This window comes from Diabrotica virgifera, chromosome 2 (genome assembly GCF_917563875.1).
Source record: "Diabrotica virgifera virgifera chromosome 2, PGI_DIABVI_V3a".
NCBI classification, from domain to species: Eukaryota; Metazoa; Arthropoda; class Insecta; order Coleoptera; family Chrysomelidae; genus Diabrotica; species Diabrotica virgifera.
In genome coordinates this window covers 281,145,557-281,165,000 of record NC_065444.1, presented here as the reverse complement: position 1 = coordinate 281,165,000, position 19,444 = coordinate 281,145,557, and the positions used below count along the sequence as shown (strand labels likewise).

The 19,444-nt window shown below is 31.9% G+C and overlaps 2 protein-coding genes across 2 annotated transcripts in view; both read left to right on the top strand.

The window, feature by feature from the left end:
• The window catches only part of LOC126879895 (tachykinin-like peptides receptor 86C), an 883,727-nt gene that overhangs the window by 554,744 nt on the left and 309,539 nt on the right, over positions 1-19,444 (top strand). The window lies entirely within an intron of this gene.
• LOC126879899 (uncharacterized) lies at positions 1,564-11,667 on the top strand. The gene is made up of 3 exons (XM_050643244.1): positions 1,564-2,095; positions 10,249-10,727; positions 11,184-11,667. The coding sequence occupies exons 1-3, from the start codon at positions 1,795-1,797 to the stop codon at positions 11,628-11,630; spliced, it is 1,227 nt and encodes a 408-aa protein (XP_050499201.1). The 5' UTR covers positions 1,564-1,794; the 3' UTR covers positions 11,631-11,667.

The window sequence follows — 19,444 nt, the reverse complement described above, 5'->3', positions numbered from 1 at the left end:
GTGCAGAGCACTTTTCTCATTTTGTTAAAATGTACTCTAGTCTTTTCTATTTTGATTTTGATTTCCTGGAAGTAGGTAATCACCTGTGGATTTGATCATTGTTCCAAGATATGCATATTGGTCTACTCGTTCGACATTCGTTCCGTTTATGAGGAGATTCTCGTTACGTCTTTGAGTTTTGGAAATTCTCATAAAAATATCTCTTATAAGCACTGATTTTAGATTGTACAAAATTTAATTTGCGTCAAAGGTTTAAAATACCACTCACAAGAGAGAGACTTTTAAAGTATTCCTATGCGCACGTTTTAAAAAGTTTGGTGGGGATTTGAAATTTTACAAAAAAAACACAAAAACAAAAAAATTTGCTCATGGTGAGCTTAAGAATCTACCATCTGAAGTAAACGCAACCGTCAAACTGGACTGACACAGAATGAAACAGGATGTTCTCTCCTAAATATCCTTCTTTTTTATAATGGTGGCTGTGAGCAATTTTTTGAAATGCAGATCTTGCTTTTTTTGAGGGATTGAGATTTGGGCTGCATGCGGGCCATTCTTATCAATCCAACCTCTATTTTATGAGTCAATCAGTGTTTTTATTTACAAAAAATGGTACAGCTCTTACAAGAAAAGAGATATTCGGATAATTCAAAAAACAAAACTTTAATAATGCCTCTGGGATAATATGACAGGATTACGAAACAAAATCAGCTATTCCATTTTTCCACAGAATGTTTTTAAGTTATGAAAAAATACAACGCTTCCATTCACCCCTATATAGTGCCACGCAAGCAAAATTTTTTTGTTACCGGAATAATACCAAACTATGCCAATACACGTACCTACAAACTGGTGCAATAATCTTGAAAATCGGAACACAAATAATAAAGTTGTAAATTTTGACAATTTTCATAAAAAATTTTGGGTGGCGGAATTTTGTGCCGGTTAGTGTATATCAACTGTTAACTAGTGAGCTAGTTTCAATTACTAGGCACTCAGAATGTCACTAAAGATGATCTGACTACATCGAAAACGTTCTGATGTTTTTAATAGTTGTTTATGATATAAGTGTTAAAAGTACACGTTTAAGGCACGCATGTGAAAGTTTTCACATGAATGGTTTTCACTGCAATTCACATGAGTGCCTTAAAAATGTACTTTTTAACACGCATATTATACAATATTTTTTCTACAAACGTAATTACACGACAATATCTACAAAAAACTTTAACTTGGACTTAACTGACATTCCATTTTTATATTTTTTTGACATTACATCAAAATTGTCTATACGGTCAATACGAATTGCAGTGCCATAAAATTTTTTTAAAGCACTAGTGCCTTAAAGTATCATTTTTAACGCTCGTATGGAGTGCTTTAACACGGTTGTAGAAAAAATATATTTAAATAATTTTTTTAATAAAAATTACATATAAACTATTATACAAACCGAAGTTTTTTCAATTCTATGTAAGATTTTTAACTATGGTATTCAGCCAATTACTGGGATTTTTCCTGTAATGTAAATATAACCTGTCGTAGTATAGCTATTATTTGAATACGTAATTGTAATTGAAAAAAATAATTATTTGAGGTACTTCACAAATTAATGCAATATTGTAACTATTATAGTGATTTCTCGACTGTGAATTTTAATTACTTACTAATCTCAAGTCCCACGGGTAAATGTTCAAAAGATTATCACAGATAGATAAAGAAAATGTCTGGCATTATTATAGTTTATGTAGACGTCTTAACTTCAAGACTGTGTAGTTCTAACTAGAGTTATTCGTCAAAATGGATATTGTCAAAGAACATAGGGCACTAATAGATCGTATTGCTAGTGAAAATGGGTTCACCGATTATGAGATAATAAACAGTTCTGGATCAAGTAAAGGAGATAACTTTCTAGGAATTATTACTGCGATTTCCATCAAAGACAAGGACAGAAGTTTGGATTTGATTTTGAAGTCTTCCCATACCAATAAGGGTTTTAGAGAAGCTACACCTATCAAAGACATTTATAATAGAGAAATCTATTTATACGAACGGATTTTCAAAGAGTTTAAGAAGTTTCAAGAAGAAGACAATATTGAAGGTAAATATTATTATTTATTGATAATAGCATAGATATTTAAACTTAAAAATATTACTGTAGTTGTACCGAATAACTAAACTTCGGATTTATTAAAGAAAATGTGCATATATACACAGACAAGAGTGATAGCAACATTAACAAGTAGAAACAAAGATGCAATCTTCTTCTTAAGGTGCCTTCTCCATTACTGAATGTTGGCTGTCACAGCAAATTGTTCTCTATCCTGGGCCGTTCTTAGTATCTAATGTGTGTCAGTGCCTGTCCAGTCTCTTACATTCTTCAGCCAGGAGTATTTTCTTGTTCCTGGACCTCTTCTTCCTTCGACTTTCCCTTCCATTATGAGTCGTAAAAAGTTTATCTTTCTCCTCTGTAAATATGTCGTAGATAACTCGTTTTCTGTTTTTTACAATATTTAGGGGTTCTCTCTCAGTCCCCATTCTTCTCAGCACCTCGTTGTTGGTCACATGCTCTGTCCAAGAGATCTTCAGCATCCTTCGAAAACTCCACATTTCAAAGACTTCTATACGCCTCATACTTTTAATTTCGAGAGTCCATGTTACCACTACGCAATACAGGTACATAATTTATTATTTAAGATACAAGTGAATTAACTTAATATCAACTTACCACAAATATAATTACATATTTGCAAAACATAACACTATTGACATAATAAATTTATGTCTAGATAATTGTTAATTATTACTGATTAAACATTGTAACCACTTCAAATTTTATCAGTAATAGCTACAACTAAATGCTTTTTAATATTTTCAGTCTTAGAACTATATCTTCCATCACTTAGAAATAATTTTTACATTGAAAATAAACGTTCTACATCGACAGATATAATTGAAGCATATTTCAGGGCGGATAATAAATATATTTTAACTTATAGTTATTCATTATCTAACTCCCATCTTGTTAAGGTGATACAGTAGCGATCAACAGGTAGCCAAAACGCGTTCCAAGATTGCGGCTGTAATTTTAAATATTTTTTCGAGATATTTGGCACACGTATTCGTAATATAATAAAGAATGGCTGTACAGAGCCCAATTTGAAAAATATATTAATATGTGGAAATTACTCTGTAATTAAATAAAATATTAAAAAAACGAGCCTGTACCGCCATTAAGAAGAACAAAAAAATACACTTTCTTCAAATAAACTTTTTTATCCGATGCCTAGATTTTGTGTCATTTTGGAACTACTAATGAAATAAAAAATTTTAGTAGTTCCAAAATGACACAAAATCTAGGCATCGGATAAAAGAGTTTATTTGAAGAAAGTGTATTTTTTTGTTCTTCTTAATGGCGGTACCGGCTCGTTTTTTTAATATTGTATTTAATTACAGAGTAATTTCCACATATTAATATATTTTTCAAATTGGGCTCTGTACCGCCATTCTTTATTATATTACAAATACGTGTGCCAAATGTCTCGAAAAAATATTCAAAATTACAGTCGCAATCTTGGAACGCGTTTTCGCTACCTGTTGATCGCTACTGTTTCCTCTTAAGGTCCGCAATCGAGGCGCTCAGGGCAACAGTGGCCTAACCTACATCCTACAATTTAACCAAAACGCTTTTATTACATTAAAGTTATCCCTTATTTCAGTATTTTCAGATGCAAAGTAGCTGAAGCAATGGTTGCTTGCGCCACTCTTCATCTGAAAATACTTAAATAAGGCATAACTTTAATGTAATAAAAGCGTTTTGGTAGAATTGTGGGTATTGGGTTAGACCACTGTTGCTCTGAGCGCCTCAATTATCTGGTTCTCCCATCTGGTTTTCAGTCTTACTCGTGGTCTTCCTGATATTGGCATTCCATTTTCTAGTCTCCTTGCCGTAATAAATATGACGATGTCTTCCTCTTTCAAAAGTTCTTCCACTTCATTATTCATTAGTTTTCTAAATTCATTATTACCTGTTTAGTGGGCCTGCTATTCTCCGAATGATTTATCTCTCCAGGATCCTCAATCTTTCTGTTTTGCTTCAGAACCATATGTGATTATTAGTCTAATTGCTGCTCTATAAATTTTCAGTTTAGTTCTCTGAGTAAGCTTCTTATCTTTGAGGAAGCTGTTGTATTTTCAGTAAGCTCTGTTTCCTGTTATGCCTGTAACATTAGTGCCATTAACTGAGACCCAAGATATTTAAAATGTTCGACATTTTTAAACTTATATTCGTCATTATTTAACCTTATCACATTAACTGTATTTTTCTTTGAGCATATTATAGGGGAGTGCAATTAGAACGAAAACATACATTGTTTCGGAAAAATTCAAACAAGCTTATATTTTTCTAAAACTGTTTTGTTAGTTTATATACATGTTAAAGTAAAAAGTTCTACTCGCAGATTTAGCCGCTAATTGTTTATTCATTGTTTAAACAATAACAATTGTTTTGTATAAATAATTTTAAAAATATCGATAAATTCATTATTTTACTTTGATCAAATATGTTTCAAATTTGTTTTTGATTATGCTGAATCCGAATATGGCATTTCAATTTGAAAATTCTTATACAGAAGCTCTTATACAGTGTGTCTGCGTAGCTAGGAACCACATGAAAAACTTTTTTATTATCAGTTTTACGAAAAAAAGTTATTCTTAATAAAATGCTCTGGATAATCAAAAATCTAAAACTCAACCATCAGATATCAAATTTTATCAATTTCATACGAGTTATGTCAAAAATATGAATTTAGGTAAAGATTAACGTACCTTTATATTCCAGAATAGAATGAACAGAGAAAGTACTGGGAGGAATTAAACGACCTGAAAACAGAATTGGAGAAAGTTAAACAAGAAAACCAAACTAAACACAAGGAGAAGGAAGAAATGAAAAAAGAACTAAACTATATGAAAATACGTGTACAAAGACTAGAAAAGGAAAGGAAAGTAAATAATGTTGTAATACAAGGCTTGCCAATAGATACAATCGATAGAAATGCACTGAAACAAACTGTAGGAAACTTCATGGAAAAAGAAATGAATATCAATGTTCAAATCGAAGAAGTTATCAAACTGGGAGAAAAAACATGTTTGGTCAAACTACAGAACAAGTTTGAAAAAGAAAAGATCATGCAAAATAAAGCTAAACTAAAACACATAAAAGGCAATAAAGTATATATAAATAATGACATAACAAAAGAAGAACTACAAACACAGAAAAAAATAAGACAAGTCGCAAATGAAGAAATTAATAAGGGTAAAAGTGTTACAATAAAATATAATAAATTAATAATAGATGGAAAAACACACAAATGGAATCAATACAGCAACCAGCTAGAAGAAGACCAGGGAAATCCAAAAAACTAACAGAAGATGAAAATACACAAACAAAAGCACAAATCACGACAGACAAGGCACAGAAAAAGGAATTGAGCAAGGACGAAAATAGAAATAGAGCAAAAACGAAAGATAAACATGAAATAGACATAAGAGAGAACATATTTATAGGTGCATGGAATGTAAGAACCCTACACGAAACCGGCAAATTGGAGCAGGTAAGCCAAGAGATTGATAAGTACAAATTAGACATTGTCGGACTAAGCGAAACAAGATGGAATGGTAGTGGATCAACCCGAGTAGGTGACCAACAGCTAATGATATATTCTGGGAATACGGATGTAAATGACAAACACGAAAAGGGAGTGGCAATACTGCTAGCCCAAAAGGGGAGAAAGGCTCTAGTAGAGTGGGAACCAGTGTCAGAAAGGATTATTTGGGCGAGACTGAAGGCAAGATATTATAACATAATAGTAATAAATGTATATGCTCCCACAAATAAAAACGACGAAAATGAGAAGGAAGAATTTTACGAGCAACTACAAACAACGTTTAATAAGATTAATAATAAATATAGAAGAGATATAAAAATAGTAATCGGAGACTTTAATGCAAAAATAGGAAATGATAACAAAGGACATGAACATGTGATGGGAAAGGAGGGAATCGGAGAGAGAAACGACAATGGAAATCGATTAATCGAATTTTGTGAGCAAAATGAACTTTTAATAGGCGGAAGCATCTTTAAACATAAGCGGATACATAAGGAAACATGGAAATCACCGGGAGGGAGATACAAGAATCAAATAGACCACATAATAATTGAATATAAATGGAGAAGCTGGCTGCAAGATGTCAGGAGCTTAAGAGGTGCTGATGTGGGATCAGACCACATGCTAATCAAAGCGAGACTAAAAATGAAATTAGCCAGAGATAAAAACCAAAAAATCAGCAGAAGGAACAAGTACAACGTTGATGCCCTAAAACAAGAATGTATAAGAAATAAATTTAGTGAGAAACTGGCAATTAACCGAACAGTATCACAACAAACTGGAGAGTCAGTCGAAGAAACATGGAAATATTTTAAAGAAGTGATGATGAATACAGCAAAAGAAACAATCGGATTAAAAAGAAGACAAAATAAAAAATGGATTACCAAAGACACTCTACTACTGATAGAAGAAAGAAAAAAGATCAAAGAAGAAATTCTACAAAAGGAAGGATCGGAAGAAGAGAGGGCACTTGAAAGGAAATACAAGGCAAAAAACGCAGAAGTAAAAAAACAAGCCAGAAAAGATAAAAGAAACTATATAAATGAGATGCTAAATATATCAGAAGAAGCAGCGAAAGAAAACGACTTACGAACACAATATACAATCATACGAAACTTAACAGGAAAAGCACAACGAAATATACGAGAAGTAAAGGATAAACAAGGAAATAGAATAAAAAATGAGAAAGAAATAATACAAAGATGGAAGGAATACTTCGAAGAGATATATGCTAAGCATGAAATAACTCAAATCATAGAAGATGAAGTAGAATCACCAGAGCTAGAAGTGAATATTGGAGAAATTACAATGGAAGAAATTGGAAACACTCTAAAACTACTAAAAAATGGCAAAGCCGCAGGAATCGACAATATACCCATTGACATAATAAAAGCAGACACCGAGCAGTCAGTAGAGATGCTACATACACTTTTGAATAAAATATGGACGGACGAAGAATTGCCAAAGGAGTGGAAAGAGGGATTGATTATAAAAATACCCAAAAAAGGAGACCTGAGCAAATGCAACAATTGGCGTGCAATAACACTACTAAGTGCCACATCCAAAGTGCTGACCAAAATCATTTTGGAAAGATTGAAGCCGGAACTAGATAAAAAACTGAGAAACAACCAAGCAGGCTTCCGTTCCAACCATTCCACTATTGATCACATTTGCACCCTTAGAATTATCTTGGAACAAACAAATGAATGGAATAAAGATATAGATGTGAGTTTTATCGACTTCGAAAAGGCCTTTGACCGTGTAAATAGGGCACAGATGTGGAAAATCCTTAGATTATATGGGATACCACAAAAAATCATAAACTTTATTAAACTCTTCTACGAAGGATACAAAGCCAAACTAGAACATTCAGGTGAAGTAACAGAAGAGATATCCATAGAAAGTGGAGTCAAACAGGGTTGTGTACTATCCCCTACCCTATTTCTTATTATGATAGATTGGGTAATGAGGAAAGTAATCGACGATCGAACAGGCATCAGGTGGAACCTTTTCAAACAGCTAGAAGATCTCGAATTTGCAGATGACATCTGCCTTATAACTGAACACCGAAATCATATGCAAGCAAAAATTGACAAATTGGCACAGTACTCCGACACGATCGGACTTCGAATAAACACAGAAAAAACTAAACTTCTAAAAAATAATAACCATCCAAATAATAAAATAATGATAAACGGTAAAGAAGTAGAAGAGGTAGACAAGTTCACATATCTGGGATCTGTCATGGAAAGGAGCGGGGGGTGTAAAAAGGATATACAGACGAGAATAACAAAGGCGCAACACGCATTCAACGCTTTAAATAAAATTTGGCAAACAAACGAAATATCGGAAATAACAAAAATTAAAATCTTTAACAGTTGCATTAAAAGTATACTGCTCTATGGAGCAGAAACATGGAAACAGGACGAAAATACAACTAAAAAACTACAAACATTTGTAAACAAATCTCTAAGAAAAATCCTAAAAATATACTGGCCAAATAAAATAACTAATACAGAACTATGGGAAAGGACAAAGCAAACTAACGTATCTACTACAGTCAAGGAAAAAAAATGGAAATGGATCGGCCACACTTTAAGGAAAGACCAAAGCAGCATAGCAAGACAAGCACTTGAATACCAACCAGAGGGAAAAAGAAAGAGGGGCAGACCAGACAACAGCTGGAAAAGAACAACAACGAGAGAACACGAAAAAATTGGACTAAGATGGGGCGAAGTCAAAAAGAGAGCAAAAGATAGAAGAGAGTGGAGGGAATTAGTTCACAATTTATCCAGAGAATAAAAACAAAAGAAGATGCGCTGTCCCGGCCAGACAGCAATCTTACACTTTTGGCCAAGAAACGCATAAGCGCCCAATACTCCACAAGGAGGGATGGAACGAGAGAGAGAGATATTCCAGAATATCAAAAAATGTTATTATGAAAAGTTGTTTGAAATTAGAAACTATGTCTAAATATACAATTACATCATTCTAATCGAAATAAAAAATTTCAATTTTTTCGCAAATTACGGATACTCATCTTCATTTTATTACAATTATGATAACTATTTTATTATCACTTTTACGAAAAAAAGTTATTCTTCATAAAATGCTCTCCCTGGTCTAAAATCTAAGATACAATCATCAGATATCAAACTTTTTTAATTTTATACGAGGTATGTAAAAAATATGAATTTTTCTTAGGAGTTAAGTGCCTTTATTATTCACAATATTTTAATTAAAAGAATGTAATTGAACACTAAAACAAATTTTTTAATTCCAAACAATTTTTGTTAATAACAATTTTCGATATTGTGAAATGTAAAGGTACTTTACTCTTGAGTGAAATTCACATTTTTTTACATACCTCGTATAACATTAATTAAATTTGATATTTGAGGATTGCATCTTAGATTATATACGATGCAGAGTATTTTATAAAGAATAGCTTTTTTTCGTAAAACTGATAATAAAAAAGTTATCAATAGGTTCCAAGTTACGCAGACATACTGTATAAGAGCTAAAAAATGTTTTTTTGCTGAACACTTATTATTGTTGAAGCTTATTATTAAATGTATTTTAGGTAAGTTTTACAGAAAAAATTTTGATCACTTTGTATAAACATTTTTTAGCTGTAATTTTCGGTTTTTTTTATTACATTTTTGTTAACTTTCTAAATTTTCTTAAAAATAAATAGTTTATTTCATTTCTAAAGTAAAATAATTCAGTGCATTTTAAAGACTACATCCCAAGCTTTAAAAAAGCACTTATAAAACTGTAATAGATCTGTTCAAACTTGAGTAATACCGTCTTAAAGTGGTGGTAATGCTATAAAACTACGAAGATTTCAAAAATTACAATTTTTGGGACGTCATATCATTTGAATTAAACTTTTGAGATTGTTTTTTAATAAAACATCATTTAGTAAGATGATTGAAAGGTAAGTTGTGCAAAATTGAGAGTTTTATAAGAAAAATTGTATTAGTTACACATTTTTAAATCATTTTTAAACAATTTCATGTAAGGCTCATTTTCCACCCACAGCGTACTTATGCCCATACATTCTATTTCTTTATATTGTAAGCATAAGATAGCTTAATTATTCTTCTTTCATGTTCAATTTGTAAAATTTTATTTGATCATTTAGTTAAAGAATTACATTAAAATATCTCAACCGTGCACTTTGCCGTACGTTAGTTTACAGTGCGCCAATGTTTGTGAGAAGGGTGACTTTAACGTTATAAATAAAAAATTATAGAAGATACAGATTTAATTTTAGAAAATTCTTTATGTAAGATTATTTTTGTAAAATTTTCTGAATTTTTCAATGGTTAAGTCAGTTTTTCTCTAAAATTTATATTTTCGGAGTTATTTAAGAAAACATCTTCTCGAGTAGAACTTTTTGATATGTTGTTTATTAAACATTTCTTAATGAAATTACAAAAAGTTCTATCTTGTTTGATTTTTTTCGAAGTGAAAATCTATATGCACTCCCCTATTAGATATTTTAATTTATTTTGATTTATTGGCAAACCCCAAAGAATACTTAGTAAATTTTATCTCTAATGCGACGATTTATTTATTATAGATCCCTTTGAAAGTGTACCTAAATGCTATTTATGCTCTACTGAAGATGGACTTGAAAGTTTAGTTATGGAGAATTTAAAAACACAACAATACGAGCTATGGGATAAAAAAGTCCCGATGAATCCTGGCCACATGAAAACAGTTCTCATCGAGTATGCTAAATTTCATGCTGTCTCATTTGCAATCAAACAGAAAAATCCAGCATTATGGAAAAAATTGACAGAAGATAATAAAGGTGATGCATTTGAGAAAAGATATGCCAATGATAAGCAGGCAGAAGAGAAGTTTAAAAGATTTGTGGCTGGTACTTTATCTCATCCTTACAAGGCATTGAAAGACGATCCAGCTATGACAGAGAAGCTTAAAAATTACGAACAAACTTTAGCTCCTGAACTTCGGTCTAAAGTAAAAGAACCAGAATACAAAGTTGTCATAACCCATGGAGATTGTTGGTGTAACAATTTTTTGTTTAAATATCAGGTAATGATTTACTTTGTAATCTAAAATAATGCAAAAAATGATTAAGGATTTAACTTAATAGGACTTGGGCCCACCATTTAAGAAATTTATTAGCTCCCTCATGAGATTTTTATTTTTTATTCAGTTATTCACGTCGAGCTGGACAACTTTTATATTTTGGAAAATTTTCGGGAGGGGGCGTTTCGTAAATATACAGGTTTCTAATCTCCGGTGCGTCAAACAACTGGAGTATTTTTAAAAATTGGTCGGACAGTATTACCAGTTAATTGTAAATATTTTTATCAAACAATCCTGCAAATATATTAATGGCCTAATGTAAACACCCAAATATTTTTTTAGATAACCCAAACAAATCTAACGGATTAGGCTCCGGAGAACGAGCAGGCTACTGCTCGGGGATTTTATTTTTATTTAAATATATTTAGTATTAAACTAAAATTATCTATTTAATTTTAGGATTCAAATGATAAAACAAAACCTGAAGGTTTACGTATTTTAGACTGGCAACTATCTACTCTTGGAAGCCCATGCGCAGATCTCTCTTATTTCTTTCTTGTAAACAGCTCTGAGGAGGTTCTAGATAATATCCAGACATACCTAAAAGTTTACCATGACAAATTGGCTTCACAACTTAGAAATTTTGGTTTGGATCCCGACGAGTTATTTCCTTTCTCTAGGCTTTCAGATCATTTAAGGCTTTGTCTGTTACAAGGCCTGGTTTTAGCGTTCTTAGTTTTAAAAGTAATGGTATCTGACAAAGAAGATATACCTGACATTGTAGAAGGAGCTGAGAAATCGGGTGAAACTATGACTATGGCGAATTATGAAACAAAAAATTTCGACGAGTATGCTAGAAGAATAAAAATTGTAATGCAATTTTTGGTTAAAAACCAATATTTGTAATATACAGTTTACATGTAAATAAAATATTTTTATTAATTTCGATTCATTTTTATGCAGAAATATTAAATTCTACTTTAAAAAATATTTTAGAAATTTAGACATATTCCTCATAATATTCCTCATCTTACAGAGGAGACAGAGTGGGAAACAAAGAAGTAAAAATACTATATTACAGAGGATACAAAATGGATAACCCAATAAGGCAGTCTGCAAAGACTAATCCACAGATCAATCATAAAAAATTGACTTAGAAAACTAAAACAATAATAATCAGCAAAGAACCAATCAGATCCAAAATAGAAGTCGATGACATCAGTATTGAAAAAGTAATGAAAATAAAATACCTTGGAATTGCACTGTCCAGCTATGGAGACTTGGACAAGGAAGTGAATAGATCAAGTACAAAAACCAAATAGACTGACAGGACGCCGCAGTAACGCTAGAATATGGTGAAAACATAATATTATCTAATGAGATGAAATTAAGAATTTATAATGCCGGTATAAGACCAATAATGACATACGCATCAGAAACAAGACCCGACACAGCTACTACACAAAGGCTACTTACTATAAACAGCAGAGATAAGAGTACATACTGTAACCACAGTATAAAGAGGTTGAACCTCTTTGTACTGTGCTGTAACGGTCTGAGACGTTACGGAATCAGTTTTTAACTTTTTAATTTTTTTTAATTTTATTTTCTCTTAATCTATTAATTAATTTCTCTAATTTTTGCTTAATTAGCTATTTCTAATTACTATCTTTTATATTTAAAATTCATTGCAACGATGACACACCTAATTATAATTTGGTATCACTGATGGAACGGACTATATACGCCACCTAGCGAGAAATATTCTTTCGGTTTCTGAAAATTTGACAAGGCGGTCGTGCTTTACTTGACTCACTTGACTGTGAAAGTGCGCTGGAAGTAGATCGACGAGCTTTTGGTTCCATAATGGCGGAAGGTTTCATTTTTTAAGTCATTTATTGGGAAATACTCGAAATACAGTCCAATTGTAAGTGTAAATGATGTCCCATGGGTTTGCTAAACCCATCCAGCGTGTTCGTGAAGAAAACAATAACCAATAAAGGAGATTCCGGTAAATATTTTTTACATATAAAGGTTAGGTTGGATCTTACATTTCATTTTTCATTTAAAGTATTCTTTCCAGTTTAATTGTCCCAGTAAATTTGTTAATTATTGAATTTAGTTTCTTTTATTTATTCCACCGTGTACAATATTTGTTTGGACAAAGTTCTAATAGTCTTAATTTTTGGTTAATAAAGTCTGTCCACACCCAATCTTTGATAAATTGTGAATAAAAAGCCAATGCTATGCTCATATCACACTGGCAATATAATTTTTCTATGGAAGCTATTATACACTGTGCAACTTCTCCCACTACTTACATACATTCAAAACGAATAATTTCTCAGGCAGTGAGAAAAGTCGGCCATTGCAGTGAGAAATATTTTTTCTCACGGGTTCGCCGCCGGCTTACATACATATGATCGCCATTTCCATGGTGACCGCTACGCGTCGGGCAGTAAACTTCATTCTTGGGAGGAAAAGTAGCACTTTCCTCCCTTGTTATACAAATAGCTATTACATTAATAATTTGAATTATACTTGACAGTTGACAGTTATAATGTACCTACTCGTTAGTTTTAGTTCTCTAATAAATTTTGTCAGTTAGTTACATAAATAAATTATTTAAAAATGAAACAATGACTTGTTATTTGAGGAAGGTTTGAAAAATCATATGTATAACATAGGAGTAAAGTGCCTTTTCCTCCCTTGAATCAGAATTTCATTCTCGGGAGGAAAAGTAGCACTTTCCTCCCTTGTTATACAAATATATAGCTATTTCTTCGTCAACCCATATTTCCTCTGATCTGCCATGACCTTTAAATATACATTTTTTTTCTAAAAGTAGTTCAAATATCTTTTGAACTATGTATTTTTAATTACTTTTACAGGGTGTCCCGAAAAGATTGGTCATAAATTATACCACAGATTCTGGGGTCAAAACTAGGTTGATTGAACCTCACTTACCTATATACAGTGCTAGTCAAAAGTCCGTACCCCCCCTCGTATCTTTTGAACGGTTATACCTATAATAGTGAAATTTGGAGATAGGAAATAAACGGACGTAAGCTTCTTAACTAGTCATGACAGGTGACGTAATAGTGACAGATGACTTTACAGCGCCACTGTGACAGATAATTTTAAATGGGACCTTATGGCAAGTGACACCTCGTTTGAAAGGTATTGAAAATACCTATTCAGTCATACTAATATTGTTTAAGTATAAGCTAATTTTGACGAATTAATGAAATAAATATAAAATTGTAGTTTCATTTAATTAATTCAAAATTCAAAATTCCGCCTATGATTACTTGTCAAAAAGGTTGACGTTGACGTAAAAACTACTAGAGAATCGAAAAACGTCAACTTTTTTGACAAAAAAACCATAGGCGTACATTTGAATTTTTATTAATTAAATGCGAAGCTACAATATTATATTTATTTAATTTATTCACCAAAATCAAAATCAACTAAAACACAAAACAATTAGTATGGCTGAGTAGGTATTTTGAATACCTTTCAAACGAGGTATCACTTGCCATAAGGTCCCATTTAAAATTATCGGTCACAGTGGCTCTGTAACGTCATCTGTCACTATTACGTCACCTGTCATAACTAGTTAAGAAGCTTACGTCAGTTAATTTCCTCCATCCAAATTTCACTATTATAGGTAAAACCGTTCAAAAGATAAGAGGGGGGGTACGGACTTTTGACTAGCACTGTACAATAGTGCACACAAAAAAAGTTATAGCCCTTTGAAGTTACAAAATGAAAATCGATTTTTATTCATACATATATCGAAAACACTTACAGATTTTTCATTGAAAATGGACTTGTGGCATTCTTATCGCAGCAGCATCTTAAATAAAAATTGTAGTGAAATTCGTGTACCCCATAAAAAATGTATGGGGGTTTTGTTTCTTTAAACCCCCCCAAACTTTTGTGTACGTTGCAATTTAATTATTAGTGTGGCACCATTAGTTAAACACACTGTTTTTAAAACATTTTTGCCTCTTAGGACTTTTTCGATAAGCCAGTGTTTATCGAGATATTTTGCATATTTATCGAATCCACCACATATTTGTATATGGTTAAGTACGATTATAGAGACCTGTTAAAAATCTGAAAATGTATTTGTAATTTACATTTTTAGGTATATTTTGAAAAAAAAAGGCCACATCTCGATAAAAGGTGACTTATCAAAAAAAGATTAAGAGGCAAAAACGTTTAAAAAACACTGTGTTTAACTAATAGTGCCACAATAATAGTTTAATTGGAACGTACACAAACATTTGGGGGGTTTAAAGGAACAAAGCTCCCATAAAATTTTTATGTAAATATATTAAAAAAGAAGCCGCATCTCGATAAAAACTCGCTTATCGAAAAAATACTGAGAGGCAAAAAAGTTTTAAAAACGTTGTGTTTAACTAATGGTATCACAATTAATTGGAACGCACACAAAAGTTTGGGGGGGGTTTAATGGATCAATACCCCCATAAAATTATTATGGAGTAGACAAATCTCACTATAATTTTGTTTTAAGATAATCCTGCCATAAGAATGATACGTGTCCATTTTCAATAAAAAATCTTTAATAGTTTTCGATATATTGAAAAAAATCGATTTCCATTTTGTAACTTCAAAGGGCTGTAACTTTTTTTGTGAGCACATTTGTACTAAAGTAAGTTAGGTTCAATCGAATTATTTTTGACTCCAGAATGTGTGGTATAATTTATGACCAATCTTTTCGGAACACCCATATTATTTATTTACACATCTATGGAACTTCCCAAGTTTTTGCTTTTTTCATTCTGAGTAGCCCATAATTGCACCTTTCTGTTGTCACCTTATTAGATAGTCATCTTAAGAGCACGGTCTCGATGATTCAGTTAATCAAAAGAAATCTACCACTCGTAATGGTCTCATTATAATTCTCGTAATTATTGCTATATATTATGTAGTAATTGTAATTATTCCACACTAAAGACTAATGTATGGTTGTTTGACTACCTAATCTCCTGTACAGTCTAACGTGTTAACCAAGGTAAGTTAATTTATTTGTATTTATAACTGGAAACCTCCCCAACAAGTCTCAAGTATTATATCCATTTAGAAGACTCCAATTAACCTAATGTACGACAAAGAGCCTGTGTACCGGGTGTCCCAATAAGAATGGCTCTCGACCATATCTCAGGAACCGTTTATAGTAGAGCTTTGAAATGAAAAATGTTATAACAAAAGTTGCCTCAGGAAAAGCCTGGAAATTATTTTCATAATTGTGGATCCACCGCTAGAGGGCGTAATTGAATATCAAAAATTAAAAAATCTAAATTTTACAAAATTTGCCTAATGAAGGGGCACTGTAAATCCGATTATTGTATTCTTCATAAAATTCTGCGCATATTTGATTTAACAAGTTTAACTCTACTTTTGCAAATAAGAGGTGGGGGTGAGTGGGAACCTTGTTATGAAAAATGGCTGTAAGTCCGGTTCTGCTAAATCATATTTTGAAAACTGGGTCTTATTGAAGACAGATCTTTTTCTTCAATGTGAGCGTGATAATTTTGAACCATCCTAATAAGTAATAAGCCAGCTGGGAGGCGTTATTTAATTTTTTTCAGAAATCTAGTTTTCTTTGGAAAATATTAAATACAAGTATGCATTTTTAATCATACTTTATAAAATTAGATTAAATTAGCAATAGAATAGCGAAAACCGTATGTCGATACCTTTTTTATATCTCAAGATATCTCGAGAAACGTGTAAATTTTATACATAACTGTTACTATCACCGGTAAACTAAGTTAATGAAAAGTAGTGTGCTGTGGAAGAAAACAAAAAAACATTTTCCAGATGCCAACGTATGAAAATATAATTAATTAAAACAACAATATGAAGAGAAACAATACTATTAAAATTAAATATAACAAAGAACAAAAAGAACTACTTAGTGACGACCTAAATATTCAAATTGTTGCCCATCATACACTACTCTAGAATACATTAAACAGAGAATACTAAACGCCATTCAAAGCATATCGAGAGCAGAAATTGAGACTGCTGTTCAATCTACTCTTGAAAGAGTAAATGTTTGCAACGAAAATGATGGGCAAAAATTTGAACATTTATGTCATCACTAAATAGTTGTTTTTATTTCTTTGTAATAGGGCTTTTCAACGCTTCTCATTTGTTTCGAGCCTCTGTCATATGCCGTATAATCCGTGTATAATATTATTAAATGAGATATGAACGAGGCTCGAAACAAATGAGAAGCGTTGAAAAGACCTAATATACGTTGACAGCTAGAAAATGTTTCTTTGGTATTTCATAGCACACTACTTTTCCTAAACTTCGTTTACCGGTGACAGTAATAGTTATGTTTTTAAATTTACACGTTTTGTAAGCTATCTCGAGATAGAAAAAAGGTAATAACATGCGGTTTTCGCTATTTTGTTGCTAATTTTGTCTAATTTTGTAATATGGTATTAAAAATGCATATTTGTATTTAATATTTTTCAAAGAAAACTAGATTTCTGAAAAAAAATTAAATAACGCCTTCTAGCTGGCATATTACTCAGTAAGTTGGTTCGAAATTATAACTTTTACATTCACGAAAAAGATATGTCTTCAACAAGACCAAGTTTGCAAAATTTGATTAAGCAGAACCGGACTCACAGCCAGTTTTTCATAACAAGGTTCCCACTCACCCCCACCTCTTGTTTCCAAAGGTAGACCTAAACTTGTGAAATCAAATATGCGTAGAATTTTATGAAGAATACGACGATCGGATTTCCAATGCTCCTTCATTAGGAAAATTTTGTAAAATTTCGATTTTTTAATTTTTGATATTTAATTACGCCCTCTAGCGGTGGTCCCACAATTATGAAAATAATTTCCAGCCTTTTCCTGAGGCAACTTTTTTTATAATTTTTTTTATTTCAAAGCTCTACTATAAACGGTTCCTGAGATATGGCCGAGAGCCATTATTATTGGGACACCCGGTACATAATATAACAGCCCTGTAGAATTACATTATCAACTCAAGCAACAAATATTATAAAAAGTTAAATTTGAAGTCAAAAATATGGCAGTTTTTATGCAGCCGTGATAATCTTTTGTAAATTATTTTTGCATTTGAATATGTAAAAATACACCCATAGCACCATAAACAACTTTTATCTCAGAAAAACCGATTTCGAATGTGTTTGTGCAAATGTTGGCATTAAAAACCCATTAGTAGCTTTACAGTATTGAGCAGTACATCTGGTAATCCAAGCATTGTCATGCATTTTATTTCTGCAGGAGAAACAATTTATCAAATGGTTTTCCAGCGAAAATACTTTTGTCTAAAATGATTTATTTATTACTATTTACAGACAGTTTGGAAATATTTGAATACAATTATTATGCCTGGATCCAGCGTACCAAAAAAGTTTATTAATATCCAGCTGAAAATTTGTTAATAGCTTAACGGTGTCTAGTCGGACAAACTTTGATATATGGGAACACTGGAACAAGGAAAATTTTAATTGTGGAACAGGTCACAAGTTTCGAAAGTCAGACTACAAAAACGTTCCATGTATTTTGTCGGACAGAACTTTCAATTGATTTGTTACAATTTCATTATTCTCATGCAAAAATCAAACTGCTATTTAAATACCACCAACATAATTCCTGTCATTTAACATGTTCTACGTATCGGAATTACTAAAATGCCCAATATATTTATCGGACAAATATTTTTTCATATAATATAAAATTTGCTATTGAATCAACTGAAAAATTACCTTCTAGTTTTCACAATCATAAACTTGTCAGGATGACACGTTTCACAAATAAAACTTCCCCTGTTCCAGTGTTCCCATACATTAAAGTTTGTCCGACTAGACTGTTAAGCTATTAATAAATTTTCAGCTTGCTATTAATAAAAATTTTTTGGTACGCGGGATCCAGGCCTATATATGGCTATCCTTTTTAGATGCATTCAGTTAATATTCTTATATAAAATACATGATAAATCGAAATATATTGAAAACCGTGTGATGTGTTCAAATAAATCAACAACGGTGAAAAGCATTTCGATATAATGACACTATCGATATAATATAATGATACTATAATAGTAACAATCACAATAAAAATCATAATGAGGGCAAGTTGTGAAATTACTTTAACTGGTCGATATTTCCCTACACTCCTGATTAAAAAAACGGATATTTGCATAAAAAACATTTGGTGGAAAATGATGAAGCTAAACCAAAATATCGGAGAGGACTACAAAAAATCAAGTGGTGGATGCTAAAAGATGAGAAAGAAGGTCTATTCAGGGAAAGAATAGTAGACAAAATATGTTGGAATATGAAAGAAAGCCCTAATACAATTTGGAGAAAGATGGCCAGTAGTATTAGAGAGACTGCTATTGAAATACTTGGGAAAACGTCAGGAAAAAAGTTTGAGGATAAAGAGACTTGGTGGTGGTTAAACGAAGTACAAGGAAAAATAAAAGAGAAGGGAAAATTATATAAAAAGTGGCAAGAAACCAGATCCGACACAGATCTTCAAAACTATATGGTCGCGAAAAAGGAAGCGAAAGTAGCAGTAGCAAAAGCCAAAGCAGAAGCGTATTCAAACCTATACGATCAACTTGATACCAGTAAAGAAGCAAGACCAAATAAAGCAAAAGATTTTAATCAGATTAGATGTATCCGAGATGAAAATAA

What these genes read in the sequence shown, in the direction of transcription:
- LOC126879899 (XM_050643244.1), top strand. Translation starts at nt 1,795, where the DNA reads ATGGATATTGTCAAAGAACATAGGGCACTAATAGATCGTATTGCTAGT. An exon ending in AGAAGAAGACAATATTGAAG is followed by an intron (nt 2,096 to 10,248) that starts GTAAATATTATT and finishes TATTTATTATAG; the next exon opens with ATCCCTTTGAAAGTGTACCT. An exon ending in ATTTTTTGTTTAAATATCAG is followed by an intron (nt 10,728 to 11,183) that starts GTAATGATTTAC and finishes ATTTAATTTTAG; the next exon opens with GATTCAAATGATAAAACAAA.